General features: G+C 48.0%; 2 protein-coding genes across 3 annotated transcripts in view; one reads left to right on the top strand and one right to left on the bottom strand.

Annotated features, from left to right (window-relative positions):
• astn2 (astrotactin 2) overlaps nt 1-14,233 on the bottom strand; it is a 253,967-nt gene that overhangs the window by 45,812 nt on the left and 193,922 nt on the right. For both annotated transcript variants that reach the window (XM_076043609.1, XM_076043608.1), the window contains exons 14-16: nt 10,876-11,000; nt 9,374-9,478; nt 8,871-9,050 (exon numbers count right to left, since the gene is read on the bottom strand). In XM_076043609.1, the coding sequence (XP_075899724.1) occupies nt 8,871-9,050; nt 9,374-9,478; nt 10,876-11,000 (410 nt within the window). The remainder of the gene's footprint in view (nt 1-8,870; nt 9,051-9,373; nt 9,479-10,875; nt 11,001-14,233) is intronic.
• Nucleotides 1,334-7,907, top strand: trim32 (tripartite motif containing 32). The gene is made up of 2 exons (XM_076043610.1): nt 1,334-1,487; nt 2,463-7,907. Exon 2 carries the CDS (start codon nt 2,478-2,480, stop codon nt 4,515-4,517), a length of 2,040 nt encoding a protein of 679 aa, XP_075899725.1. The 5' UTR covers nt 1,334-1,487; nt 2,463-2,477; the 3' UTR covers nt 4,518-7,907.

Here is a 14,233-nt window from a genome sequence, read left to right as displayed (position 1 = left end):
ATCTACAATTAGAAAATAATGGGCAATGTGTAGAAGGTGAATAAAAACAGGATGCAATCATTTGCTACAAGCTTGCGTGTTTGGGAACATTCTTAGTAGTCCTGCTGTGTGGTCATCGTACCTTTATTAAATAAAGTTTGGATTATTGCAAACGGGGCCTTTCTGCCCGCACAATCTTGGTTTCGCCTCTGTCTTTCTCTTGTTTACCTCTCTGACTTCTTTAACTGCCTTTAAATCTTGTTTTGATACCGAGAGTAAACTAGAGCAGTGTATTATTTACATCTTGGGTTAACCAAAGAATGTTGTCTGTGTCTCTTCATTTGTGTTTGTGTGCCGTTCATTCAATCTGACATCCGACCAAGAGGCCGCGACACACAGACAGACACACGCTCACACATACACACTTTACAAGGGAGAATTAAACTGGACCACATGCACCCCTGCCATGTTTTTCTAACCCATGATACTACTTAAGGCAGTGGAATGAACAAACGCGACTCCGCAACACTTGCCTGTCATCAGACACAGTCGGGAGATAAATGAAGAGTATTTCCGAGCCACTGATCTTGTCCTGATGCTGTTAATTAAAATGTCTTTGTAGACCGCTCGCAGTATAATTACTCATCAGGGACACAGCCTCTCCGGCCAGAGTAATGTTGCCCAGGCAACGACAGCAAAGGCGTGGTGTCGGATATCTACCACAGGTGATTTATTAATGTGCTTGTTGACTGCCACCGAGGTACTTGTGTCTTTACTAAAACTTGATTAAGAATCACGAACGAAAGTTCACATCCCCTATAAATTGCATATATAAACAATACCAGAAGATAATCATATTATATGCTCGATATTGTCACGTTACACTAGTAAAAAGCAATAACAAAAATGGGGGAAAGGGCAATAAAAATTAATATTCCACAATGTTGTTAAACCAAAACCAAATCAAAATCGCTTCTTACAATTTAGTTTCGTGGCTTCGCAGTTCTAATAATCTCCCGTCTAACAGCGAGGTTTTTTTTTTTCTGGAAGATCTACGATGACATCTAGTGGCAACTCACGATAATTTTTCAACAACACATTTACCAGCTCGACAGCGAGAAGAAAACTCGGGGCAGGAGACAACACATCAGAACCTTCCTTCGAACTAATACGACACATGTGACGTGTAAATGTTATATTTTTCTTTCTTAATAATAATAATAATAAAAAAAAATCTTCAAGTTTTTGACTCACTGTAAAAGTCAACATTCCCCAGTAGAATCGAACAGGGTTGCTCAGAGCAAACAGAACGCAGGCGTGAGACAGCGTAACTTCCGGTAGCTCCTACGTGTGACGTGTAGCGCCGGAGTGTCGCCTACGTGATGACGTCAGCACTGCAGTGACAGCCCGAGCCCGTCCATGCCCACTCAGCCGAGCCTCGCAGGCGGCAACAACACAGCACGCCCATCGCTGCCTCAGCGCCTCCAACTGCGAACTCTAACGAGAAGGTAATTTTACTAAGCAGCCCCGTCGAAAGCGAAACAATCTTGCGACATGCCGATTGCCTTTAAAGTGAACGTTCATTTGAAAAAAAATAAAGCTGCCATGCTGAATAATATTGTCGCGTTGTGTGTCAGGGGACAGTTTGTTGTTTTCCGACAGGCCTACGGTGGACTACAGTGCAAACGAAACACACATGCAAACCACTATTAATTAAAATGGCTTAGTTTAAAAAAAAAAAAAAAAAAAAAAAACTGTACGTGAGTGCAAAGTCGCTATTATGATCATAGGTTCATTCACTGCATTTTTCCTAACAGTAATCCTCATCGTATTTCCTCCCCCTAGTTTCACCGATGCTCTAACGCTACTTAGCGCACAAACTATTTACTATTTCTCAGTTTTTCAAGGCTGCCACCCAAACAATTACAACCAATGCCGTGTTGTCCTAGCGCGCTCCTCTGCACTGGTGGCTGTGGCTAACGTTAGCACTGCTTCTCCTCGTTCTAAAGTAAGCGTTGCGATATTCGCCACGCAGTGTTTATCTGTCGACTGGTCAGTCCTTCACGTTACAGTAACCAAGTAACCGCCGGGCCACGCCGTGTTCGTGTCTGATTGTGTTACACGGGGACACGTTACATTATCAGCCGTGAACACAAGGGAACGCCAGGCCTGCTTCAGTTTGAGAAAATCAGCAAGCTGCTTGTTAATTTGCTAAACACAGCCTTCCAAATTAGCCTGTTTGCACTGATGTTGTTGTCATATTTTGGAACTTGGAACTGGAATGAACACAGTAAGAGTTTTGCTGTGGTCCAGGCTTCATGACAAATTAGATAAGAGTGCAGGCCAGTGAAAGACTGATTTGACATGAGACATCAATTAAAATGATAACACAACACACACTTATTCAGCCTCACTGCAGCCGAACACAAATGTGAGGTGCTTTTTTTTTTTTTTTTAAATTTGTTTGCTTTGTTTTCTTCAAGGTCACAGGCGTCACAATGGCAGCCGCATATTCGGCACTGGACCCAGATTTAATGAGAGAGGTCCTCGAATGCCCCATCTGCCTGGAGACCTACAACCAGGCCCAACTGAGACCCAAGCTGCTGCAGTGCGGTCACACCGTGTGCCGCCACTGTCTGGAGAAGCTGCTGGCCACCACCATCAACGGCGTCCGCTGTCCATTCTGCAGCAAAGTCTCCCGCATGAGCAGCATCTCGCAGCTGGCCGACAACCTCACCGTGCTCAAGGTCCTGGACTGCACCACCTCCTGCAGCTCCGTGGCCGCCGCCCTTATGTGCAGGTCTTGCCAGAACCGCCTGCCGCGGCAGTACTGCCACGACTGCGCCACGGTGCTGTGCGAGCTCTGCAAAGGGGACGAGCACCTGCGCCGGGGCCACTCGGTGGAGCCCATCCGGGCAGCCGCCGAGCAGCGTCGCAAAGAGCTGGGCGGGAAGTTGAGCGCCCTGCGCGACGCCATGGGCCGCATTCAGAAGAAGAAGACGACCATTGACAACATCAGCAAGTCTCTGAGGGCCAAGTACCAGGCCGTGCAGCAGGAGTACACGTCAGCCGAGCTTCGCCTTCAGGAGGAGCTGAGAAGGTCCCGGCGGACGTTCGCCGCCGCCATGGTGGAGGTGGAGAAGCTCAACGGCCACGTGCTGGAGGAACAGACGTACCTTTTGAACATTGCCGAGGTGAAGGTGTTGTCGCGCCGCGATTACTTGACAATGCTGGTGAGGCAGAGTGACGTCGCGCTGCTCAAGGACGACGGCGCGGCCGTCGACGAGGAGGAGGAGGACTTGGACGTAAAGAGCAGCCTGCCCACGGTGTTCAAACTGCAACAGCCAGAGTTGGTCAGAGCGGAGCACACCAAGCCCGTGGAGGTGGGTCACGTGACCACAAATAGTTTCACTTTCAGTACAGACGAGCAAGAGGTAGACGTTTCATTTGAGGGGGACACAGCGGGAGCTCCAGGCGTTTCAGGGGACCTTTACAGGGACGTGGACATGGTTGCAGCTGTAGAGGAGGAGGCGGTGGCAGCGGCGGCGTGCTGCTCGCCGGGGAGTTTTAAGTCCAAGTCGATGGATGCGGGCGGAGAGTCGGCGGCGGAGGCCGGAGCCGGGCTCCCCGTCTGCCAGTTTGTGAAAAAAATGGGCAGCAAGGGCTCTCTGCCCGGCATGTTCAATCTGCCGGTGAGCATCTGCGTGTCCACGGCGGGAGGGGAGGTCCTGGTGGCCGACCGCGGCAACAGCCGCGTGCAGATTTTCAACCGCAAGGGCTTCCAACGGGAGATCCGCCGCAACGCCAGCAGCATCGACAGCTTCGTGCTGAGCTTCCTGGGCGCCGAGCCCCAGAACCTTAGCCCCCTGTGCATCGCCGTCAGCACCCGGGGCCTGATCGGGCTCACTGACAACCACGACAACTCGGTCAAGGTGTACACCATGGAGGGACACTGCGTGGCCTGCCACAAGAGCCAGCTGGTCAAGCCCTGGGGCATCGCCGCCACGCCGTCGGGCCAGTTTGTGGTGTCGGACGTGGAGGGCGGGAAGCTCTGGTGCCTGGTGGTGGACCGCGACGTGGGCGTGGTCAGCTACAACCGACTGTGCTCGGCCGTGCGGCCCAAGTTCGTGACGTGCGACGCGGCCGGCACCGTCTACTTCACCCAGGGCCTGGCGCTCAACTTCGAAAAGCGGCAGAACGAGCCGCAGTTGGAGGGCGGCTTCTCCATCGGCTCGGTGGACTCGGAGGGCCAGCTGGGCAAGCAGCTCAGCCACTTCTTCTCGGAGACGGAGGACTTCCGCTGCATCACTGGCATGTGCGTGGACGCCAACGGTGACCTGCTGGTGGCCGACAGCGGCCGCAAAGAGATCCTCCAGTTCCCCAAAGCCGGCGGCTTCAAAGTTCTCATCCAGGAGGGGCTGGCCTGCCCCGTGGGCGTGGCCACCACACAGAAAGGACAGCTGCTCGTCCTGGACTGTTGGGACCACTGTGTCAAAGTCTACACGTACGCCCAGAGGAGGCACTCCTCCACCTCCTAGAGGGGCCTGGACCTTCTCACGTGGCAGTGAAAGAGGGTTTGGAGTAAGTACGCGTCGGTTGGTGTGAGATGGGTAGAAGTACACACTGTTCTGGTGCATAACCTCGGCTGTATCCTAAGCAATTCTCCCTTCAGCTTTCACCGGTTTCTTAAATGGAACTCCTGGTCAATTTAATGAAGTTTATCTCCAGCGTTTCAAGTAATAATGATAACAATAAGCATAACACTCCGCTGTCTAGACTGATTCGCACGTTTCTGTAACTTGTGACAACACTAAGAAAGACGCTCTAAAGAGACCTGGTGTAAATTGTGAATAAAAAATAAAAATAAAACAAGCCATCACGGTCAAAAGCTCACACGGGTACAATGGAGACAGTTTTCCTCGCTGCTCCGGCTCTTCCAGTCTCGACCTCCGCGTGGGATGCACGCCGAAGACGAGCTGGAAACCGTATTTACACGTTAAGTGAAGCTTACTGAGGCTTTTTTGGCCTGTGTAGCACTTTATTATATCAACACTGTTTCCCAGTGTTGTGTTTGAGTAGCACAGAGCGACGTGGGCGGTTCTGAGGTTTGCCGTGTGTGAAAGCTGAAGGCGAAACAAGAGTTTTTCAGGGAAATTCAGGAACGCAAAATGGCAAAAAAAAAAAAAAAAAACGTTTTTGGGGGGTATTTGCGGGTTTTTACTGGCATTGTGTTGAATGACATGAATCAATAAAATTTGAACAGGCCTACAGTGAGGAGAGAGGAGACATGCTCAACCTCTCAGCTCTGATCTCCACTCCACACTAACTGAGTTTGCTCCGGCTGTCTCCTTTTATTCATCGTCCTCCATGTCGCCCGCTAGACGGTGCCACATCTTAGCCACTAGGGGGCAGTTTAAAGCTGACTTTCCCTTTTCTTTGGGTCTCTGTTCCCAGCAACTGTCACTTAACGCGTCTCGGTACAGCGCCTGGCCTGTACGTCTCCTTCTGCACAACACTGTCTAGACACCGAGCGTTCACGCCAGGTTCCATTATCAACATTTTTTGGCTGCGACTTTAAGACTCCATCTCCTGCATCCTTCAGTTACCTGCATGTCACCGTCACTGTCAGCCCCACCTGACAGCAGCCAGGAAGCATGAGCTCAAAGCGGACACCCACACCTTCAAATGTTTACAACTTATCCTCAAACACAACTTTTTCATCTGTTGGACTTTTTTCCCTTTATTTGTTTTGCTGCTGCTGTGCTGTTGTTTCATCACACGCCGAGCAGGGCTGTTCAGAACACCGCTGCTGTGAATAGAACAAATTGGAAACTCTCTCACACATACACAGATACCAAACCTGGCCTGACATACTGGGGACTGCTGTTCCTTGTCGGCGGCGCCACCCTCAAGTTTCCAAAAACCCTCTGCAACTGGTCGACATGCTAACCTGACCAGCCAAACAGCCTGTTGCTAGACAGCCTGTGGGCGTCGGTCAACCTTGCCTGCTTCTTTGCATCATTTCATGATTTCAACTTGGGTATTGTTTTTGTTTTGTTTTATTACGAAGGCACTTTCAGGTAAAATACACCTATATTATGAACATGTAGTGGCCTAAACGTCAGGGGTTATCAAACTAATCATTGAAACCCACTGACAGATGCATAGTTGCATTTTACGTCTTATGTCTATACAATTCGTAAATAGAAAAACAATAGCCTGCCTGTACTCGGGCCGTATATATCTTCCAGTAGGTTTGGCTAACGCCAGCGCATTTCATATTGACTCAGTTTCAGCCTTAAGCGTCACCCGTCACTCCGACTTCACCCCGGATTCCCACTGAACAGCAACAAACAAAGATGCATATCAGAGAAACCGTGTCGTAAAAAAAAAAAGTGTGTGTTTGTGTGTGCTCTTTAATGTTCAACAACAATTGTAGCACTAACAAAAAAAAAAATATATATATATATACTGAAGCGGCGGTGAACCGTCTGCTGAAGTCTATTGCAGTCCTACCTGTGTTTACATGTTTTGTTTTTGATGAGCCTATCACAGCCCTCCACTGCATCCCACTTCTCCTTAATCACCCGCTCGCGTTCCCCCCTCAACCTCTCTCGCTGCAAACGCTACATGTAATGCAAAACAAAACAAAACAAAAAAAAAAGAAAGGAAACGTCTCAAAAAGGAACCAAACATGATTTTCCTCCCTGAGTTAAAGTGATGCTCGTTCCTGGTGGCGGCGGCTGATCACAGCGGGATCAGCTGTCAGTCACGGTGAATAGCAGCCGGGGCTGGTGATGAATTTTTCAGGCTGCACAACGGGCAGTTTTGTTAATACCGGCAGCTCAGCGCTATCGCTGCGGCGCAGCCGTGTTCTCCCTTTGTTGCTTGTTATTGTCAAACAAACACCTTTTGCGCGAACAAAGAGCCGCATCCTGCACCGCCCCGCTGTATCCCACTCAGGAGTGCAGCCATCAAACGGCGCCGGTCGTATTATGTTATGTTTGCCATCATTAGAACAGGCATTAGGGTTACGTTCCTGTTAATTATTAAATAAGCTGTAAAACTGCGGAGGCCTGAACGGCCGGAATTACCGAGTCTGTTGGATATGTTAGGGGAAATTAAATATCCAAAAACCAGATGCTTTGATGATAATCAGCTTTTAAATGCTGGCCAAAGCATTTCTCAACTGTAATAGAAAGTAAAATTGTGGCATAACATCATTTTGTGTTTTGTCAACAACTGACTCCTAAGTTTTGTTTTAAAAAACAAGCTCAATCAGAAAAGCTAAACCTGCTTCCTGTCAGCGAAGCTCCAACAGGAAATACACCACGCATGTAATGAGACGGAGGCCGGGGAACTCGAGCAAGCCCTGCTCTCGTATAACCGTCGCGCTGCAGCGCCTGTGAGGGAATTGCTCGCCAGCCCTCGGAGCAGATAAAAAGCAGGAGCCCCGGGACCCAGCGGTGAAAGCGGCGAGCAGAATGACTTCCAGCCCAAATGAGGAGCGGGAGAGGGGGAGGGAGAGACGCGGTGTTACCTTCAGTGTCGAGCGGTGTCGTCAAGCCTTCTCGCCATCGAAACCTTAGTCCCCCCTCCCTCCCAACTCACACTCACCCCAGTGAACAGACCCCCTCCCCTCTCTCTCCACCGGTCACTAATAACATTCCTGCAGTAGGTGGAGTTGTTTCATCGTAAGCAATTAACCAAGAAAAAATACACAAAAAGAGAAACAAGTGTCCTTGTGTCCTCCCGACCGCCACACGGCCGCAGGGTTGAGTCGCCAAACTCCCCCTGCTGGTCACGTGTCCTATATGTCGTTCACCGGTGGTGGATTCGACCGTGTTTGGAACACGTCAGACATCTCTGCACTAGTCCACTTCATGTTTGTACCGTTGAGTATCTGAGTGCAATAAACTGTCAAGAAACATTCCTGCTTGTCTCACTTCTTCCCTCCGTTATCTTTTCCTTTTAATGTTTGTGAAGCAAATCATCTTTATTGGCGTAGTTTGCCGAAGGTCCATTTAAAACTTTTTATTTATTTATTTTGTTTTAAATATATTTAGTGAGCAATAATGCAGTCATTTAAAACCCATAAAGGAGCTCCCATCCGGCTTTGTAATGCCCCAATATATCAAGACAAGATCAAATAAAATAAAGGCACATTTAAGATCGTGAAAAAGCAGCAAATTTGAAAAGTCAACAACGCAGGATGTGATAAAACATCTCATTTGCTTGTGTTTTCCAGTCGATAACGGTTTTTATATGTGAGCTGTAAAACAGCCAGAGCCTAAAACTGCGTGCTGTACCGGAGTAGTAGGTACGACTCGTGAAGCGTATATCACCCTATAAAATGTATTGGTACATAAATTGAAAAAACAGAAAAAGAAAATCAACCGTTAAAATCAAAGTATCGCTCAGTACGTTTATCCTTTAGATTGAGCCATAAAGTTGGTTTTGTTGCTTCAGCATTTTGCAATAAATGAAGCTTGTAGGTATTATAACGGCTGTAAAAGAAAAAAAAAAAAAAACAGAACCTCTGCTATATTTCCACAAATATGATTTTTTTTTTTTTTCCTTACGACTGAGTGCAAAATAATATTCATTACAAACCGCAGGTGTCAGTCTGCAATTCCGGGGCCAGGAAGAGCAAATAAACAGGATTTGGAAACGCCTAGTAAGTGGAACAGAGCTGCGGGGGTCCTGTAGACTCACGCTGCTGTTTAATTCCATTCATGCTTCTTATTTTAACCAGGAGGCAAATTGAGGAGGGGTGTAAAAAAAAAAAATAAATAAATAAAAAAAAGGAGGCCGTGTTCACTCAAATTTAACAGCAGCCTCTGAACGTTTCGCATCCTGGCTTTTGCTTTGGTGCCACTTCCTGCACTCACCTTTCTGGTACTGCAGCCAGAGCTGCTGCTGGGCCTTCTTGCTGGGGAAGTAGATGCTGCAGCTGAGCTCGGAGCCGTACAGCGCCTCCGACACGTAGTGGCTGCCGTACTGCTGGAGGAACGCCAGCAGCTCGTCGCGAGTGCTCGCCGCCGACAGCGTCTTCAGCACCTTGGAAAAGCCTGGCGGGGTCGAGAGAGACGGGGGGAGGGGAGGGGGGGAGGCGTGACCTTGTGCTATCGGGCTATCGAGGTTAGCCGCGCATTGAGATTCATGTTGGAGAAAGAAAGTCGGAATTGTGTGCCGGAGATGTTAGCAGGAAGTGGGCACAACATGGCGCCGACGCCTCATTCACATACTGTATCTCTGCATCTTTTTTTTCTAAATTTCACATTTTCTCTGCATTTAAATGATGCACTTAATGTGTCTTTTCTATTCTATTCTATTCTATTCTATGAACATTGTGATGGCAAAGGAAAAAAATAATAGCAATTCAGACAGAAACCTGTGGATAAAGTGATGGAGCTGAGTTTGACTTTGTACAGGTTGCTGCGCACTCTCCACTGCTGCACCATGGGATACCCGACAGCTTCGCTGAATTGAGCGTCTCCTAAAAAAACATGGAAGAAAAAAGAAAGCCAAGAAAAAAAAAAATCGGTTTTGAGTTCCAACGGCGCAGGACGGAGCTGCACAAAAACATACATTTGATACATTGCTGATGACCTATTAACTTTACTTGTTTAGTGGTTAATGTAGATCCCAGTTAGTGAGTTAACCATGCGGACACACACACACAAAAAAAAAAAACAGCAACACTGTTTTATAGAGAGCAACTCGGCTCGTTACTGCTGACAATGAACCTTGACCCTGGTGGTCACTTGAGCTGAAACCATTTTAATGAGCCAGAAACAAACAAAAGCCAAAAACTTTTTCTCTACCCTCCGCCAACCTTTTTTGTGCCAAAAGTGTTGTTACTGTGGACAACTAGCATCGCCACTCAGGGCTGTGTCGCGTTGCCTCACACAACTTGTGCTTGAATGCTAATCTGAAAATAAACCAGTGCAGATGAATGAGTTCTCTGCATATTCTGTATTTTGGAATGCAGGTGCATTCCAAACTTACCAACAATACAAACAAACTCTTGGCTTTTTTTTTTTTTTTTTTGTTCTTTTCTTTGCCACCATTTATCATGGCAGCCCATCTCCCAGCTGCTACAGGATCAATGGCAGTCATAGAGTGCAACTGGAACTCAAATTGGATTGCTGAAATTGGTGAAGGGAGGGGGGAGGGTCTTGCCGTTCTTTACAATTCAATTACCAAACTTTCACACCGTTTCAGAACTCAAACCAATAAAGTGAAACAGTGGGGTTGGGGGGGGGGGGGGGGCTGCCCACAGGAACCTTGACGCCTCGATCCCCAGAAAACGTTTTTTCCCTCTCACCTGAGACGGTCATCCCGTCAGAAAAAAAACAAAAAAAAAAACAGAATTTCATGCATGTGTGTGTGTGTGTGTGTGTGTGTGTGTGTGTGTGTGTGCGCGTGCGCACGCCCCATTAATACTGGTGTAAGCCGAGCCCAAGTAAAATTCTCAAGAGGTCAGCGTGGACTGAATGCCAATTTAGCTAATGGAGGGATTATGGGAGCAGAGGTGGGAGTTTGGAGCCAAATGTCTAAGTGAGTGTGTGGAACAGTGGAGGGAGGGATAAAAGGATGAAACGGCGGGTTAAGTGTGAGAGTTTGCAAGGTCCAGTGGCTGTGTGTGGACGTGCATAATAGGCCGGGCTTATGGTGCCATTTTTGGAAATGGAGTTGGTTCCCCCCACAGTGCAGCACCAGCAACGGCAGCCTTTGTTCTAAAAAAATCAAATATGATCTAACCAAAGAGAAATATGTTGGAAAAAAAAATGCTGACACTTCTACAGACTTCAAGCATTTTCTCTACAGATCTTAGTGAGCCAGTTAACGGGTGGGAGGAGCCTTAAAACCAGGAGGACCGACATGCGATACCTGTGAGGAGCTGCAGGTTGGGAAAAGGTTCGGACAACACGCCGCGACACTGCTCCTCCACAGGCAGGGGGATGACCATGAGACCGTCGGCCAGCTGCGGGAAGTCTTTGATGAAGTTGTTGTCCCTGCGGAGAGGAAGAGGGACAGAGTGAGAAGGGCCGACGCCTGAGAACGCGGCTGCCGTGGGACTGTTGCACGTGGGAAAAAAAGTTCCAGCAGAAACAAAAAAAAAAGCAAAGGAAAAAGGCAAATCTGGAGCCTCCAGCAGCTTCAGCAGGCTGCAGATACAAAGTTGGACTTGAGGCATGACAAAGTATTTGCACAGTATCATATTTTTGTAGGTTTGTCCATTAAACAAATAAAAGTTGACTAATTAGCATCTTTTTTAAACTTTAAATAATTTAAGTAGTCAAATAACAGCATGCTTTCTAAAAATTGCAGAGGGAATCCTAATTAATACTTAAAATACATTAAAATAAATGACATTAACCAGCAGAGAACCAGCAAAGACGACCGGATACGACTTCAATTCCGACAAGCAGCTCAAAAGCCTTCAGCAGCCAACATTCAGTCTTCAGCCTTCAAACACCAGGCGCCTCAACAGGGGGTTGGCAGTTTAGGGGGGTGGGGAGTGTGATATAAAGCCATCAAGGAAATATTCCACCTTTGGAAAATATCAAAATTTAAAAAAAAACATCAAGGCGGCCGCAGCCTCCGTCCGTTGCTCTGATCGCTCAGGTCATGTGACCAGGAAGGAGACCCCCCGTCACGTCTCTCTCTCTCCTCTCCCTGCTAGGGATCACGCAGGAGATAATGAGAGAAGGAGAAGAAGAAGAAGACTGGGTCGTAGCGAGCAAGTGTAGAAGAAGATCCACAGGATATACACAAAAATGAGTTGAGAGTTTGTCTTGTTTGCACCTCCACGGGACTCCAGAACCGACAAACAGGCCTGGAAGATAAATCGTGGATACAGATGGTGCACGTCCAGCTCCATTTCTCTGGAACTGTATAGTGGCAGAAGCGGAGGAAGAAGAAGGAGAAGGAGAAGGAGTAGTAGTGTGTCGTGCCGCATTCCCAGAGCACGGCAAGCAGGCAGCGGCAATTCCCATAATCCACTTTTATGGGGAGTGAGTCTCAGAGCGGCGGAGCCCCTCTGCCACAGAGTGTGTAGGGCCGCCTCAATCTTCCCGCTATCAATTTTTCATCCTGTTTCTCTCCTTTCTCGCTTCCTTCATGACCACAGAGGCCCTGTTGGACCCAATCACAGCCTCAGTTTTTTTGTTTTTTTTTTCCTTGGGAAGGAAGGATTGACTCAAGGGTGGAGGATGAGCGGGGGAGGAGGGGTGGAGAAGGTGCTGTAAAAAGATTACCGTGGCTCATGCTCACAGAAAACATATTGATTGCTAAATTAAATCAGCCGGCTTCGCAGCCGAAGAAGCCCGGGGCCGAGGCGATACGTAGCTTTATGGATTTCAGAGAGCGCCACACGCCGGACCGTCCTTGACACGAGACTCTGACGATAACATCCACTCACTCACTCACGTGCGGGCGGTTCTCGGTGGAGATGAGCCAAAACAAAACGGCGCGTCTGCTCTGTTTACAGGCTGATAACAGGCGCCACGGGGCGCTACCCGCATCCACACATTTTTATATTTATTTATTATTATTATTTTTTTTTTAAACCTCTCCATCCTCTCCCTGCTCATCTCAAATAAAGAAAATGAACCTGGCAAAAAAAAACAAAACAAAAAACAAATCAGGGTACGCACGGCGTCAGTGTGTGCCACTTAAGCAGAAAAATTGCACAGAACGCAGCGCTAGCACGTTAGCCGTCCGCGCCTAGCTTATCTCACGGCGGAGCGGAAAGAAATTTACATTCACTAAACTGACAAGGCTGACTCGGCTTAAGAAGCTTACGGGTGTTCGACTTAATGAGCAGCGGGGCTGCGACACAATTAACATGCACGCCGCCCCGCCGATATTTCTTGCTGAAAACTAAATGGAATGAAGACGCCGTTCAGAAAAAAAGTCTGTCTGTTCTTCACCAAACCTGAACGTGTTGTTTTTTCCCCCAATGTGCCTGCTGTGGGACTAATCAGAGCACGATGTGAGTCCCAAATTGTCACCTCCTGCCGTGAAAGCTCGCCGTTTGCAGTATGTATGTGCGCTTACTGAGACGGCAACGTCTCCAATAAGAGACGTCACTTCAATGCTAATTGGTTAGCAATGAAGGCTAATTTGGAGTCGACCGCCTCTGCGGCGGGGATGCAGCCTTAAACCCAATTTCCATTCAGCAGGCGAAGAGAAGTGGAGAGACTCTATTGTGTTCATTTTGCCAGAATACTGCTTTCACAATGTAATATTCTATTACATTGTAACGACAAGCCAAATCATTCTCCCTGTGATCCCTATCGGCGGCAAAAAAAGGCCTCATTACAGCGACATAACGTATTAATGTTTAATCTTTTCTTTTTCTTTTTTTGCTCTCCGCTGCAGACCTCGCTCGCAGGTCTGACGTGTAGCAGCCAGAGCTGCTAATGACCAACCCACCGACTGGAATCCAGCCACGGCGACTGCACCCCGCGCTAAAAAAGTGCCTCAATTCGTTCGCTCCTATCGACACGTTCACCCAAAACGACACGCTGTCGATGATCCAAACCCGAAACCTGTCGCGGCTAATTGTGCGTTAAATTCCCGCAGCGGCGCTTCAAGACTTACAATGAGCCGCGCACAAGAGCAGGTGGTGGTGGTGCTGCTGCTCCTGTACTGGCCGCACAACACTTGTGCAGTCGCTTATGTTTCATTCAGGACCCAGGTGTGTTCGTTAGAAGGCAGCGGCTGGTCGACTTCCTCCCGGCCAAACCTGCTTTCCGAGGCCAGCCGAGTCTCCCGAGTTCACGGCGACGCCTCCCGTCCCAAAAATCTTCCAAAAACCGGCAACTCGACAAATGATGTCCGGCGTCATGAATGCAGAAACTCGTGCGTACAACAACACTTCCTCGCTGGCCGTCCACATCCGTGGCCTCTGATAGGGCTTGGCGTATTGATCTATATATGTATTGTATTGAAACCGAGGTGAGTATTGGTATCGGTATTGATACTAGACATCCAGCAAATCGCTCCCAAATTACTTCCTCACAGTTTTCCTCTAAGTCTGTCTAAGTAAAGAGTTGAGTTGAGTTAGGTTAAGTTAGGTTAAGTTAAGTTAAGTTAAGTTAAGAGCTCTCTATCTGGTTGCGATGGACCTACAACCTGACCTTATTTTTCACAAATATCAGCTTGTAATTGAGGGTAGTCTTTGTTGCGTTGTTGACATTGTTAAGTTTATATTACGTTACATTGTTAGTTCTTTTCTTTT

This window comes from Nelusetta ayraudi, unplaced genomic scaffold, assembly GCF_046127955.1.
Source record: "Nelusetta ayraudi isolate G7.1 ecotype Tasmania unplaced genomic scaffold, CSIRO-AGI_Nayr_v1 ptg000076l, whole genome shotgun sequence".
Lineage (NCBI taxonomy): Eukaryota > Metazoa > Chordata > Actinopteri > Tetraodontiformes > Monacanthidae > Nelusetta > Nelusetta ayraudi.
Note: the sequence above shows the minus strand (reverse complement) of the source record. Positions and strands in the feature narration are given on the sequence as shown.